At 57.0% G+C, this 14,556-nt stretch overlaps 2 protein-coding genes and 1 long non-coding RNA gene across 3 annotated transcripts; all 3 read left to right on the forward strand.

Moving 5' to 3' along the window:
- The first annotated feature begins 326 nt into the window (after nt 1-326).
- Nucleotides 327-2,563, forward strand: KCTD11 (potassium channel tetramerization domain containing 11). The gene has a single exon (XM_029928555.1). It carries the CDS (start codon nt 575-577, stop codon nt 1,271-1,273), a length of 699 nt encoding a protein of 232 aa, XP_029784415.1. The 5' UTR covers nt 327-574; the 3' UTR covers nt 1,274-2,563.
- Nucleotides 2,564-2,793: 230 nt separating this feature from the next.
- Nucleotides 2,794-4,705, forward strand: TMEM95 (transmembrane protein 95). The gene is given in 8 exon segments (XM_029928532.1): nt 2,794-2,809; nt 2,812-3,000; nt 3,127-3,183; nt 3,380-3,460; nt 3,566-3,586; nt 3,733-3,813; nt 3,929-4,016; nt 4,150-4,705. Coding segments are annotated over 8 exon segments (567 nt in total). The 3' UTR covers nt 4,184-4,705.
- Nucleotides 4,706-6,741: 2,036 nt separating this feature from the next.
- On the forward strand, nt 6,742-7,927 carry LOC115282495. The gene is made up of 3 exons (XR_003904670.1): nt 6,742-6,770; nt 6,895-7,012; nt 7,727-7,927. It is a non-coding gene; the product is annotated as an uncharacterized LOC115282495 (long non-coding RNA).
- Nucleotides 7,928-14,556: the final 6,629 nt, after the last annotated feature.

Below are 14,556 nucleotides of genomic sequence, written 5' to 3' on the forward strand. Positions count from 1 at the left end.
GCCCCGCCTCGGCCGCCGGAGACCCGCGCCGCAGCCAGGCCCTCCCGGGCCTCCGACTGGCCCCCGGCGCCAGCCTCGACCGCGGCGACAGCCATCTACCCGAGAGCTCGGAAGCTGGGTCCTTCCAAGTGTCGGCCTGTGCTCGCCACCGTCACCTGCTGGTTGGACTCCGGAAGCCCGCTGTCTGAAGACCACGGGAGAGAGTCGCTGACCCACGGTTCTGCGTCGAATGCGTCTGGGCCGAAATTTCCCTTCCCGCTCTGGCTTCTGTTGTTTTCGGCCGGCCGAGTCTGTGCCCGGAAACCATCCCCCACTACCCAGGTAGCGGGGGCGAGCCCTAAATCTTCCTGCCTTGTGCTCCAACCTGTGCATCCAACCCAGAGAGCCTCTGAACGAACCTCAGGACCCGATTCTGAGGAGTTGCGTTTTCTTCTCTCGTTTCCCGTACGCCCCCAAAATTTCGCCCCCTCCTGTGCCCTCTTCGCCCCCCTCTTTTGGGGGCCCTGTGACCCTGAATGTCGGGGGCACACTCTATTCCACCACTTTGGAGACCCTGACTCGCTTCCCAGACTCCATGCTGGGGGCCATGTTTAGGGCCGGCACCCCCATCCCCCCCAACCTCAACTCCCAGGGAGGTGGCCACTACTTCATCGACCGAGATGGCAAAGCCTTCCGGCACATCCTCAATTTCCTGCGGCTGGGCCGCCTGGACCTGCCCCGTGGGTATGGGGAGACGGCCCTTCTCAGGGCAGAGGCAGACTTCTACCAGATCCAGCCCCTCCTGGATGCCCTGCGGGAGCTGGAGACCTCTCGGGGGACCCCCGTGCCCACAGCCGCCCTGCTCCATGCAGATGTCGATGCCAGCCCCCGCCTGGTGCACTTCTCCGCTCGCCGGGGGCCACACCACTATGAGCTGAGTTCTGCCCAGGTGGATACCTTCCGGGCCAACATCTTCTGCACCGACCCCGAGTGCCTGGGTGCCATGCGGGCCCGATTCGGTGTGGCCAGTGAGGACAGGGCAGAGGGAGGCCCGCACTTCCGCCTGGAGTGGGCCCCGTGTCCCGCGGAGCTCCCCGAAGTGGAGTACCGGAGACTAGGTCTGCAGCCTCTGTGGACTAGAGGGCCTGGAGGGCTCCGGGAGGTGGTGGGCACGCCGGGCTTCCTGGAGGAGGTGCTGCGGGTGGCTCTGGAGCACGGCTTCCGCCTAGACTCCGTCTTCCCTGACCCCGAAGACCTGCTCAACTCCCGATCTCTGCGCTTTGTGCGGCACTGAGGACACAGCCCTCCCTGGGGAGGGAGAGAACGGACAGCAAAGGGAATGAAATCTCCGCCCCCGCCCCCACAGCCTCTTCTTAGCTTTGCTTCTGGAGCTGTGAGGGTCAGGGCTGCCCCTGACTGGAGCCCAGATGCGGGCAGGAACTCCCGAACCTGAACCCGATGGGGCTCACAACCCATGTGAAGGGTTTGGCTTGGTGCTAATCCTGGGAGGCCGAGAAAGAGTCCCCGGCTTACTCTTGCCCGAGGCTGGGGGCCTCCAGTGTCTCCTTGCTGGAGCTCAGTATTCAAGGGTTAGAGAAGTAGGGACACCTCTCTGCCCGGCTAGGCCTAGCAGAACGCTGGGGGGACACTGAAGTGTGGGAGAAAGGGGAACTTTGAATTGCTCTGATGTGGCCTCCTGGACTGTGGCCTCTGCAGCTGATGGCCTGGCCAGGCCTGACTGAAGACAGACCAGAACATTCTGGAATATGGGGAGGGGATCCTTTGGTCTGTCTCAAGTCACCTACTGAGGGAGAAAGGAAGGCTACGCCCGACCCTAGGTTGGCCCAAGGGAGGGAGGAGAATCCCCATTTACTATGGGCCCAGAGCCCCATACTCTAGAAAGCCATGTTTTTAAAGGACCCTCTATTGATGGTGGAGCTGGCCTTTGGGAAGAGGGTGGCATCTTCTTGGCCTTGGCCTGCCTGCCTTCATGGGTGCACGCTGACGTGTCGGCCAGCAGGTCTGAGCCACGGGTGGGCCTGTGACATCCGGCCTCCCGTCTGTGTGCTGATCTCTCCGTGGTCTCTGCCTGCCCAGGCCTGTTTGGGGTTGCCTAGCAACTGCTTTGGCTCCGGGTATGTCTGCCGTATGGGTGTGAGTGAGAATTAGTAGTTGAATCACAAGGGTGTGTGTGTGTGTGTGTGTACGTGCATGCATGTGTGCGTGCGTTGGAAGGAGGGGCCTGGGGAGGTCCGAGTCACCAGGACCTTCCTGGTGAGAGGTGTGGGAAGTCACTGGGCCCAGCTGGCCCTTTGAGGCCTGTATAGAACTCTTGGTTGCTAAGGCAACGTGGGCATGTTGCTAGGAGATAGCTGGGAAGGCCCAAGGCTGCCCAGGGCAGAGGGGAGATGAACAGAGGAGGGGCGGGAGAGTTGGGGGGAGGATGTGGGAATGGATGGGATTTCTGGGTCCCCGAGGGATGGGATCCTCATGCACAACGTCTTCACTGGAGGACTCACTCACTATTTATCGCTCGCTGGTCACGAACTTACAAGAAAAATAAAATTGCTTTCTGGAACCTCAAGCTTGTAAAGCCTGCTGCTGGGGGCCGGGTGGGGGGAGGGGGTGCTGCCCCCTCTGTGGCAGAAGCCCAGTCTTCTTCTGGTCCCCAGGTCCTTGGGCCCCCGCTTTGCTGTAGCCAGAGCTGGAGTGGTGGTTCTGTTCCAGGATGCTCTAGAATCCCAGAACAGTCTAGAACTTCCAGGCAGAGGGCTAGATCCAGGATCGCAGCATTCAAAGGCCTCCCCAGCCTACATGGGGCCAGCCTCTCTCCGCCACCTGCCGCGGGCCTCCTGTGGCTACTAGCGCTAGGGGGGGGTTTCCTGGGAACCGCCCAGGCCTGTGTCCTCTGCCACCTCTCAGAACGTGACTTGTTGGGCCGCCTGGCTCGACTCTGTAGCCAGGTGGAGACTCGCTGGAAGAACTGTGAGGCTTCCTGGAACTTCCCGGCCTTTGCCTTAGGTAAGATCCGACTCCAGGGCCAGGCCGGCAGCGTGTGGCCTCCCGGCTGAGCCCCTCAGCCACCACTTGCGTCCCCAGCCCAGGGAAAGTCCGGAAAGAGCCACAGGTCCTTGCCCATTTCCACAGATGAGGTGTCCGTGAACAAAGTCATAGAGAAGACTCACAGAGTCCTGAGGGTCATGGGTGAGATCAAGGGCGAAGGCGTGACCTAGGGGCTGGGATGGGCAGCAGGGAGGGAGATGGGAGGAGGGGACTGGGGAGGCCAGGAAGGGTGGAGACTGCAAGCTGTGACCCTGTGCCCGGAGGGAGGTGCCCGGAGGGAGGTGCCCGTGAAGGGGCAGGAGGCCCTGGGCCACACAGCTGCTCCCTGTCTCCCCAGAGATCAAAGGGTCTCCCTCATCACTCCCTTTATATTGGCAATGGCTGCAGAAGGTCAAGCTTCCGGAGTACACTGGGGAAGGTACAAACGTGGGCAGGGACCCGGGGTGCCCGGCTCTGGGGTGAAGGGGTGTGTGTGTGGCTGAGCATCTCCTCTCCCCTCACCCCTCCTCATCTCTGGTTTCAGCTCTCTGTGCTCCTGCCTGCCGTGAGTAGAAAGGGATAGGGTTAGGTGAGGGCAGGGTGTCTGGGGTCCCGAGGAGAGCCTGACGGTGGTGCGGGAGGTAACGGGGTGCGCCGGAAGGTGGGAGCCGGGGCTCCCCGGCCCAGCTCTGGCCCGGCTGTCTCCTGCAGGGGGCAGCACCGTCTTGTACAACTGTTCCACCTGCGAGAGCTTCCCTGCACACTGCTGGCCTCGGAAGCGCTGCCTCCCAGGTTCCACTCCCCGCGCTCCCTCACCCCTGCTCAGATCTCTGAGCTCTTAGGCTCCCCCTACGTGAGGACTAGCGAGGTGCCCAGGATCACTCACTGCCTCCTGGGTTCCCTGCAGGAAGCCACGATCTCCGGGAGGCCAGGATCCTGCTCCTCTCGGTCTTCACAACTGTCCTGCTCCTGGGCCTCCTGAGCCTCGTGGTGGAGTGAGTGGGCAGATGGGGGCGGAGGCCACCCTTGACCCCCCAGTACCTTCCACTGCCATCCCTTCGTCCTCTCCTCCCGGTGGCCTGCCGTGCCCTGCCCTTCCCAGGCCCCCCATTCTCTGTGTCCCTTCAGGTCCAGACACTTCAAAGCAAAAAGTGACATGTGAAGGCAGTGACGGCCTCCCAGCCCCCACGTCTCTTGGAAGGGACCCGCCAGCCCCTTACTCCCAATCCCAAAGGCTCAGCCTTCCAGACCCCGAAATCCAGCCGTCTCCGTGATCCCAGAGTCAGATGGCCTCCAGGGACCCAGGGACCCACAGCTGGAAAGTTCCTGCCCTCCAGCCCTCAACTAATGAGACAGGAGCCGTCACTGATTCCAGGAAAATGTCTACGGAAGGAAAGAATCCCTTACACACACACACACACACACACACCGCCGCTCTCACACCCCTTTCTGCCTATTCTCGGAAAGCGGGGGCCGTCTGCCCCAGAAGCTACTCTTGGCCCTCCCATGACTGATTGGGAATCCGGGAATGAGGGTTCTGGAAAACTCCCTCCCTTCAGAGTTGCGACCACATCAGTCAGCCTGCTGGCATGCTGTCCCTCCATTTAGCATTGTGAAGCATTGGCCTCCCACAGAGGCCTCCCTCCTGCCAAGATCAAGTAAACCTGCTCTTAACTGGCCTCCACCCCCTGCCTGGCCTCCGTCTGCAACTGGGGAGGGCAGAGGGGGGACGGGACACTGGGCGTAGCCCGGTGGTTCTCAACTGGGGGAGTTCGTCCCAAGAGACGTTTCTCAACATCTGGAGACATGTTGGATTGCTTCGATCGGGGGATGTGCTGCTGGCATTTAGGGGGTGCGCACCGGGGGGCTGCCGGACCCCGGAGGACCTGCCCCGCACGGCCATTGTATGTAGTTCAGAAGCCCTGGCATCAGGTCACTGGCTATCAGGAGTTTTTCGTCGTGTAGGTGGAAGATGAAACACAAAAAGAGAGGCCTGTCGCCAGCCCCATGTCTCAGTCCGAGGGCCGAGGCCTGGAAGGATCCGGACCCACCCCTAGCCTGGTGGTTTTCAAACTGGGTACCGAGAGGCTCCGGGGCGGATGTTCTCATCCGCCTGCACACCAGAATCACCTAGGCCTTGGATGCAGACGTTCTTTTTTTTTTTTTAATTTTTTTAATATGTATTTATTTTTGAGAGACAGACAGATTATGAGCAGGGGAGGAGCAGAGAAAGAGAGAGACACAGGACTGGAAGCAGCTCCAGGCTCTGAGCTGTCAGCACAGAGCCCGACGTGGGGCTCGAACCCATGAGCTGTGAGATCATCTCCTGAGCCAAAGTCAGACGCTCAACCAACTGAGCCCCCCAGGCGCCCCAAGATCCAGACATTCTGAATTTAGTGGTGTCAAGTGGGGCCTGAGTTAATCTACCTTACAACCAGCTAAGGCTCAAAGCACTGTTTTTGGGGTGCTTGTAAAGGTCCTGGGAATGGGATGGTGCCTACCCCTTCTAGGAAAGTACGTTCAATATTATTTTACACATTCTAGTCCATCTTCCATTTTATACGAAAAGGAAGGAGAAAGAGAGAAAGAGGAAAGGAAGGAAAAGACCCTAAGAGCATATGCCAAGTTCTTACAACTTGCCCCGTTAGGATCCTACAACAACTCACATCCATTCATTTGACAGGCGCTTAGTGGGCACGCGGCAGGTGCCAGGCATCCCGCCCAGCCTGGGATGAGAGGCTGCGGCTCCTGACTGCCCGGGCACCACAGCTTCCCCCCCCCCCCCCGCCCCTGGCGCCCCCCCCTGGTCTGCAGTAGCTGCCTCACCCACCTGTGCCGCACCTGCTTTCCGGCCTCAGCGCACTGGAGCTGTCCCCGTTGTCACACCCAGCATGCAGCGGGTCAGCCAGGCCTGCCCGTTCTCGAGGGACCTCTGTCCTGTGTGTCCCCCCTCCTGTCCTCTCACGGTGGGCTCCAGTGTCCTGAATATGCCGTCTGACCGCCACGCCCCTCCCATGCACCGCACCGGCAGCAGCCACACTGGCCTTTGTCACACCCACGTTGTTGCTGATCCCCCATCATCGAAGGATGCTTAAATACCTGGGCTTTGGGGGCTTCTGGGTTCAAGTCCTGCCTCCGGGTCCCACGGCACCTCGGGCGAGTTGCTTAACTTATCTATACCTGTTTCCGTGTGTTTTAAAGTTTCTTTAGTTTGAGAGAGAGAGGCGGGGAGAGAGAGTATCCGAAGCAGGCTCTATGCCCAGCGCAAAGCCTGACTCAGGGCTCCATCTCGTGGCGGTGAGATCATACCCTGAACCAAACCCAAGAGGAGGATGCTGGGCCACCCGGGAGGCTCTGCTGGTGAAGCGTCTGACTTCCGCTCAGGTCATGATCTCATGGTTTGGTTCGAGTTCGAGCCCAGCATGGGGCTGTCCGCTCTCCACAGAGCCTGCTTCAGATCGACCTTTTCTCCTCTCTCTCCGCCCCTCCCCCTGCTCACGTTGTCTCTCAAAAATAAACATTAAAAAAGAAGGAGTAGGATGCTTAACAGACTGAGCCACCCATATTTATTTATTTAATTAATTTTTAAATTTTGTTTTAGTTTGTTTATTTTTGAGAGAGTGAGCCGGGGAAGGACAGAGAGAGAGGGAGACACAGAATCCGAAGCAGGCTCCAGACTCCAAGCTGTCAGCACAGAGCCCGTCTTGGGGCTTGAACTCACAGACCGCGAGATCATGACCTGAGCTGAAGTAGGTCATCCAACCGACGGAGCCACCCAGGCGCCCCCCCACCCCCGCCAACTCATAGTTTAAATGCAGGTCATATATTTCATGGATTCTATGGCTTTTTTTTTTCCTATTTACATTTTAACAGCCCTGAAGAATCTGTCTGAACTCGAAGACATCTCACGGCATAATGTGATACATTACAATTGATGATATCTTCACTTCCACGAGACACAGGGGCACTGAACGTCCAGGATTACTGTCAGGTCAGAAGGAGTTCATATACATGACGCTTGGGGCTGCGCCCAGCACATAACGGGCCACCGTTAAGTATTAGCCTTCGCAACCTCTCACTTAAAACCCTTCCCTGACCCTTCTTGCCTATGGAATACAGCAGACCTGGCCCTTGACCCTGACATTCAAGGCTCTCCATCAGCAGCTCCCCACGTCTTATTTGGTCCTTATGCCAGACCTTGGTTGTAAGTGGAAACTCAGTCCGAATGCCGCACAAGCCCATCAGAGCCCACAAGGCCAAACCCACCTTCCTCCCAGAACCCCCCACCCCCTCGTGATCTCCCTCAGGGCTAATGGCAGCACCCAGAGGAAGGGACGTCCCCTCCTCTCCTGGCGCACTCCTCCTGCTCATCGGGAAGCCCCGTGGCCCTGGAGCTTTCGCTCTCCGCTCTGCCCGCCCGGCAGCGGCGCTGAAGCACGTGTAGTCGCCCACTCTGTTTTCTCGTGGTTCCTTGCCTTCGCCTAGGCTTGTTCCCACACCCAGGACGCCCTTCTCCTTTGGCTCACACATCACCTCTTCCGAGAAGCCTTCTCCGAGCTCCCGAGGCAGGGTAGCGTCCCTGGTCTAGACAGCTGTCATGTGGCACTGACATGGGGAGGGGGGCGGAGGGTCTCAAGAATCTCCCCTCTCCATCCTGCGCTACCCTCCAAAGTCACTACCTAAGGGTTTGCCTTTGTTTCCCCAGAGCCGGGCCATGGTGACACCAGGAAGCGTCTCTGAGGATCCCGGTCCCTTCCTTTCTGAACCTTCGTGACACACACCCCACGCACGGGCTCCCTGTGACCCTGTGGCGCAGGAGGCTGGGGGGCCCGTGGTCTTCTCAACGCCCAGACTGGTTTTCCTGAGCCCTCACCAAATAAGAGGGGCTACGAAGCCTCTATAAACAATGGCCGTTTTATTTATTTTGTTTAATTCTAAGGGTTTTTTTAAATTGTTATTTTTAATGTTTTATTTATTTTTGAGAGACAGAGACAGAGCACAAGCAGGGGAGGGCAGTGAGATGGAGACACAGAATCCGAAGCAGGCTCCAGGCTCCCAGCTGTCAGCACAGAGCCCGATGCGGGGCTCAAACCCATGAACCGCGAGATCATGACCTGAGCTGAAGCCGGAGGCTCAACCAACTGAGCCACCCAGGTGCCCCAACAATGGCCATTTTAAACAACGCCTCCCCTGTCAGGAGGTAGGGTCTCTTTATCTTCCCCTTGAACCTGGGCTCTAGGACTGTAGATGAGGCAGAAGTGAGCTGGGTCACTTCCTGGACCAAGGCCCTCTGCTCCTTGGGACATTCACTCTGAGACCCAGTCACCATGCATTGAAGATGGGCACAGTCCCCCGGCGGGGGGGGGGGGCGTTGTAGGTCAAAAGGCAACATCTACTGCCACCCCAGAGCCATATTATAGCCCACAAAGGTCAGGTCACCCACAAACTTGAGTTTTTCCAACTATGGCCCCAGACCCAGGAGGACAGAGCAAATCCATCCCCACACTGTCCTGTGGGAGTTCCAGACTCTCAAAGCCCAGGAGCACGATCCCATGGTTGGTTTACACCAGGAGACATTACTGCCCACCAGTCGATAACTGGAACAGTGCGGAGAGGAAAAAGGAGCCTGGAACTGGGCACTTATGGGCCTGGGTTCACGACGTCACTGACTGTGTCACCTCCCAGCTACGTGCACGAGGAGCATCACTCACCTGCCTCAGCCTCAGCCTTCCTACTTGTAAAAACAATTTGTTTTAAGTTTATTTCTTTATTTTGAGAGAGAGAGAGCATGCAGGAGGGGGCAGAGAGAGAGAGACTCCCAAGCAGGCTCCATACTGCCTTTGCAGAGCCCGACGCCGGGCTTGAACTCATGAACTGTGAGTTCATGACCTGAGTGGAAACCAAGAGTTGACCACGTAACTGACTGAGCCCCCCGGGTGCCCCATACCTGTAAAATCAACGTAATGATGGCTAACATGTATGGAGACACAACGTGTCAGACCCAGCTAGTCAGCTAAAGCTGCATAACAAATTATGCCAAAGCTTAACTGTCTAAAACAATAGACATCATCTCATAGTCTCTGTGGATCAGAAATTCAGGAGCAGCCTCGCTGGGTGGTTCCGGCTCATGGTTTTCCATGAGGGGCCGCTGTCAAGATGTCTGTCAGAGACGCGGAAGTCTAAAGTCTGACTGGAACTGGAGGGTCATCTTTCGAGATGGCCCACTCACATGCCCGGCAGCTTGGTGTTGGCTTGTTGGCAAGAGGCCTCAGTCCCTTGGCTGGGGGAGCCTCTCCGCAGGGCTATCTGAGCGTCCTCATGATCTGGTGGCTCGGCTCCTGCAGAGTGAGGGGTCCAAGCGAGCAGCGCAGAATCCTGTCTTGTACGAGCTTGACTCAGAAGTCACACGCCATTCTGTCTGCAACGCCACTCTGATTACTTGATGAGTAAGTCACTCTGATTACAGATGAGCCCTAGTCACTGTGGAAGGCGCCATATACACTTCGCAGACTGGCTACCATCCACAGAGACACGGGTAATTCTCCAACGACACCAAGCGTACGTACTCCTAACAGATGCATCATGAAGAGGAGGAAAGAGAGGCCCAGAAATGGGAAGTAGCTTGTAAGTGATCGAGTCCCAGGCGGTCAGGCTCCCGAGGTGGGGTCTGAGATACCATGACCTTGAAGACAGACCTTCAGCTCCTCGTGGGCCGGAAGGAATAGGGTGGATTCAGGAGCGCTTCCCCTTCGAAAAGCAAACCGACAGCTATGGGGCTGGAGACTCTAAAACCTAGCGAGGCAAATGCAGACTTGGAAGGATGGGACCTTCCCAGGAGGGTTTCACCCAACGGTCTAGGGAGAGCCGACCATGTGGGGCAAACAGGGAGGAAGCGGGGAGGGGGCGACCACAGAATGTTTACGAGGAGGTCTCGCACTCCTGTCCCCATCACTACAGGCACAGGAGCTCCTAGGGTCACAAAAGTCTCCTTGGCTTCACCCTACCTAGATGACATTGTCTCACCCCCCTGTTCCACAAAGGTTACTGAGCACTGTGCGTACGAGCCAGGCGCCGGACACAGCGATACCCAGGCAGGATAAAGTCCTTTTTCTACCCGGGGCTCAGAATCTAGCAAGGCAGACAGACAAGTTACTGGCAAATTCTACAAGAGCAGTGAGTGCAATGACGGGAAAGCACAGGGATCTTGGGGTTCAGGGGAAGGGAGCTGACGAGGGAGGGTTAGGCTTCCTGCGCTCAGCTAGACGGGGCCGGGGGTGGGAGGACTTCCAAGCAGAGGGAAGAGCCACCCAAAGGCTCCGAAGAGAGAGAGGTGCTTTTCCTTGTTGAGAGTTGGCACAGGTAGGATGGAAGGGGAGAGCCCAGTGATCTTGGAGATCAGAGCAGGAAAGTAGGCGCTCACGGGGCACGAATGTGGCTCCCAAAAGGCGGGGAGTGTCTCTTGCAGAAGGAGGGGCTCTACCCGCGACCCGAACCCACGGCAGTTGATGGGCAGGGTCCCGGGGCCTCTCTGCTTACCCGGCTGCTTCCCTGCTCTGTGGGGAAAGACTTGGCTGGTGGTGTGAATGTGCTCATCCTTCTGGGATGCGGAGCCCGCAGGGCAGGGCGGAGGCTGGGGGGCAGGAGGGATGCCAGACCTGGGCCTCCAGGTTGCAGAGTGAGCAGGGCGCCCCACCTTGGCTTAGAAGGGGTGCCCTGGGGGTGGTCAGGCAGTGCTTCCTCACACAGGCAGGGAGGAGAGACGTTTAAGTCCAAAAGCGAGAGATGAATCGGGAGAAGCGGAGGAATGAAGAGGCCTCTCCGGTTCCCTGGGACTTGTCCAAGCTAAAGACAGAAGGGGGGCTGAGCCTCTGTGTCTGGTGTCCCCTGGAGCAGAGGACCTCGTTCCGGGGTCCGGTCACTGACGCCCCGTCTTCGCCTCCTCCTCTCCATCCCGTCGCCAAGGCCTGTGCAGGAGCCTCTGTCTCCGGAACCAATGGAAACATCTCTTCCCTGAACTCCCTGCTCCTTCTCCCTCACCTTCCCCAGCCTCTTACGGTAGCAGGCTGGTTCTGTCGCTCCTCTGTTCAAACCTCCCCGTGGTTATCAGAGCCCTCGGGCAAGGCCGGAGCTCCTGACCGTGCTCCCCAAGGCGCTGTGGAATGAATCCAACCAGGGCAAGGATCCTGTCTCCTTGTTCACTCGGGTCCCCAAAACCTGGCACAGTGAAAGCTCACGGAAGGATGAACTGATGCCTGGTCTGGCTTCCACCGACCTCTCTGGCTGCGTCTGCCTTCACACATCCCCACAGGCTCTTCACTCACACGTTCAAGTTCCAGGAGACCCCTCTAGGGCAACCAGGTCTGAGAAGACACTGGACATTCAGAGAAAAATCAGGTGTTACACGTTATTCCTCGAAGAACCTCATGGGGACGTGGGTTTCCCACCTGGATCTTGGGTAACATCAAGATGAATCTCAAAAACATGTGAGTCAAAGAAGCCAAATGCAAATATAAACAGCGTGTGACTCTGTTGATAAGAAGGTGGGGAGCAAGCAACAGTGAAATTTGTGTTTTAAAAATCAGAACAGCGGTTGTCTCTGGAAAGTGAAACTGACCAAAAATGGGCACGAGGCGAGTTTCTGGGATGATTGACATGTTCTGAGTCTTTATGTATATTGGCTGCCCTGCATTGAGCCACACAATTAAATCTGGGAATGTTACTGAATGTAAGTTATACCTCAATAAAGTACCGTCAGCATACGAAATATAGTAACGTTCATATGGATGTAACAATGACAAAAACGTTCAGTGTCTGGATTACACAGCACCTCAGATGGAAATAGAGAGAATGAGTGATCTGGAAGGTCGACCTGAATGGGGTCACAGGGACACAAAGATCGAAAGATGCAGAAGAGAAGCAGAATGACCTGGAGGACAGGCTGAAAAGGTCTAGAGAGATTTTCTTTTTAACGTATCCACAATCTGTCTCTTGGGTTAGTTCCCCAGGCATGTTGACTCGGGTGCTTTGAGTGCTGCTTCCGTCGGAAGGAGCCTGGCTTTCCCTCCAGTGGCTGGCGCAGGGCGGGGGAGCAGCCCACACACAGCAGCGCCGTCTGCGCGGGGCTGACCCCGGGGGTGACTTGGCAGCAGCCCGGGCACTGCGCGCCCGAGAAGTAGGAGCTGGGGGTCCGCACCAGGCGCTGCGTCTTGTGCCTCCTCTTCTCCTCTTCCGGGGACGGGCGCAGGAGGCCCTCCGCGAGGGGCATGTCCTCGCGGGCAGGTCGCCACCGCCGGGAAGGACATTTTTTTTAAGTTTATTTATTTTGAGGGGGGGAAGGGAGGGAGAGGAAATGAGTGGGGGAAGGGCAGGGAGAGAGAGGGAGAGAGAATCCCAAGCAGACTCCACACTGTCAGCACAGACCCCGACATGGGGCTTGAACTCACACACACTGTGAGATCATGACCTGAGCTGAAATTGAGAGTCAGTTGCTTCACTGACTGGGTCATCCAGGGGCCCCTAAGAGGTCTAGCATACCTCTAACCATAGTCCCCAAAGGACCAAAGAATGGAGGAAAAATAATATTTGAGGAGATACTAGCTGAGAATTTCCCCAAACTGATGAAAGATATGAATTCACAGATACAGGAAATACAAATGCTAAGAGAATAAATAAAAAAGAATCTATTCCTTGGTACTTTGTAAAGAACTACAAAACCCCAATACCTTTAAGTAGCTTTTTTTTTAATAGAACTTTTGACACTTAAAAATTTTTTAATGTTTTTATTTATTTTTGAGAGAGAGAGAGAGAGACAGTGTGAGCAGGGGAGGGTCAGAGAGAGAGGGAAACAGAGCATCTGAAGACAGGCTCCAGGCTCTGAGCTAGCTGTCAGCACAGAGCCCCACGTGGGGCTTGAACCCACGAACCGTGAGATCATGACCTGAGCCAAAGTCAGATGCTCAACCAACTGAGCCATCCAGGCGCCCCAAAATTTTGACACTTTTTAAAAAAGTTTATTTATTTATTTTGAGAGAGAGAAAGCACAAGCAGGGCAGAGAAATGGAGAGAGAGAATTTCAAGCAGGCTCTGCACAGGGTAGAGCCCAACAGACGTGGGGCTCAAACTCATGAACTGTGGGATCATGACCTGAGCCGAAACCAAGAGTCAGATGCTTAACCGACTGAGACACCCAGGCGCCCCACCAATGATATCTCAGAAGCAGCGAGAAAAAGGCAAATCACCTACAAAGGGAGGACAATATGACTGAGCAGACATCTTCCCAAACAACGGGCACTGCACTGTCCTCGGACACCAGGGTGACAGACTCACCCCTACCAGATGGAGCCCGCGGTGTATCAAGAGCAACAGATGTGGAGGCAGCAATTAGAGTGTGCTGAGCGGGCCTGGCTGGAGGGCAGGAGGATTGGCAAGAACATCAAACAGGTAGATCTGTGAACCGGGAAAAGTTTCCATCAGTGCTGGGATACCCTGTGTGTTTACCAAGATGAGGCAGGCTCTTCCCTCCGGGGGACTCTGGGGGCCACCCACGCATCCTTCCGGAGACTGGTGAGCTCTTCCCCGGGGCCCCTGAAGGAAAGGGAGAGGGACGGTCCTCCTCGGAGCCTTCTGCCAAGTCCTGGACTTGCTTCTGCAGTCACAGTCCAGGAGCAGCGTACGGAGGCCACATGGGGGAAAGGAGGCTTAGGCCAGCACGAGGCCACTTAAATGCCAGTGATGGGGAGGCGTGTCCCAAGAGATGGGGCTCCCAAGCACTGTCTCCCTGCCCTGCACCCACACACAAGACTCCCACACTCGGCCCGAAAGGTCCCTCTCAGGAGCAACGTTCAGCGCTGGGAAACCACCACTCCCTCCCATTTTAGATTTGGTCCAGGCTGGGGGCTAACTTCCTGCACCATCAACACCTCTCTGCCCTGGCTCCATTTGTTTTTAAAACGTTTTAAATGTTTACTTATTTTTGAGAGAGAAAGAAAGTGGGGGAGAGACAGAGACACGGAATCCGAAGCACGCTCCAGGCTCTGAGCTGTCAGCACATGAACTGTGAGATCCTGACCTGAGCGGAAGTCCGACGCTTAGCGGACTGAGCCCCCAGTTTAAACTGCCCTGGCTCCGTTTCAAAGCTCCAATGCCACCCTGCCTTGCTCCCTGTGGGGGCTCGGAAGCTCTCTCCCTGCTAGGACACGGGGACTTTGTCCTGTTTAGCCTATACTCCCAGCGCCTAGGCAGGATATCTCCACGTGAGGCTGATTCCTTTGAAGGGTGGGGCTCTGGCTGAGAGAGGTGACCTGGCGCGAGGGGGCGCGGGGGACAGGGCACCGAGGAGGAAGTCTGGAAGGGGTGAGAGGTTCTTTGAAAGAGGCTGGAAACAGGGTGTGAAGGAGGGGAGAGGGAAAGGACGGGAGAAGCGGTTCTCGGGGCCTGGCCGGGCCGAGCAGGGGCCGCCAGCCGCGATTGCGGGGCCCGGCGAGTCGGCCCGGGGGACCCGGGCACGGTGTGGGCGGGCCGGGACCCGCGCCAGGC

The sequence above is a fragment of the Suricata suricatta genome, chromosome 17 (genome assembly GCF_006229205.1).
Source record: "Suricata suricatta isolate VVHF042 chromosome 17, meerkat_22Aug2017_6uvM2_HiC, whole genome shotgun sequence".
Classification (NCBI taxonomy): Eukaryota; Metazoa; Chordata; class Mammalia; order Carnivora; family Herpestidae; genus Suricata; species Suricata suricatta.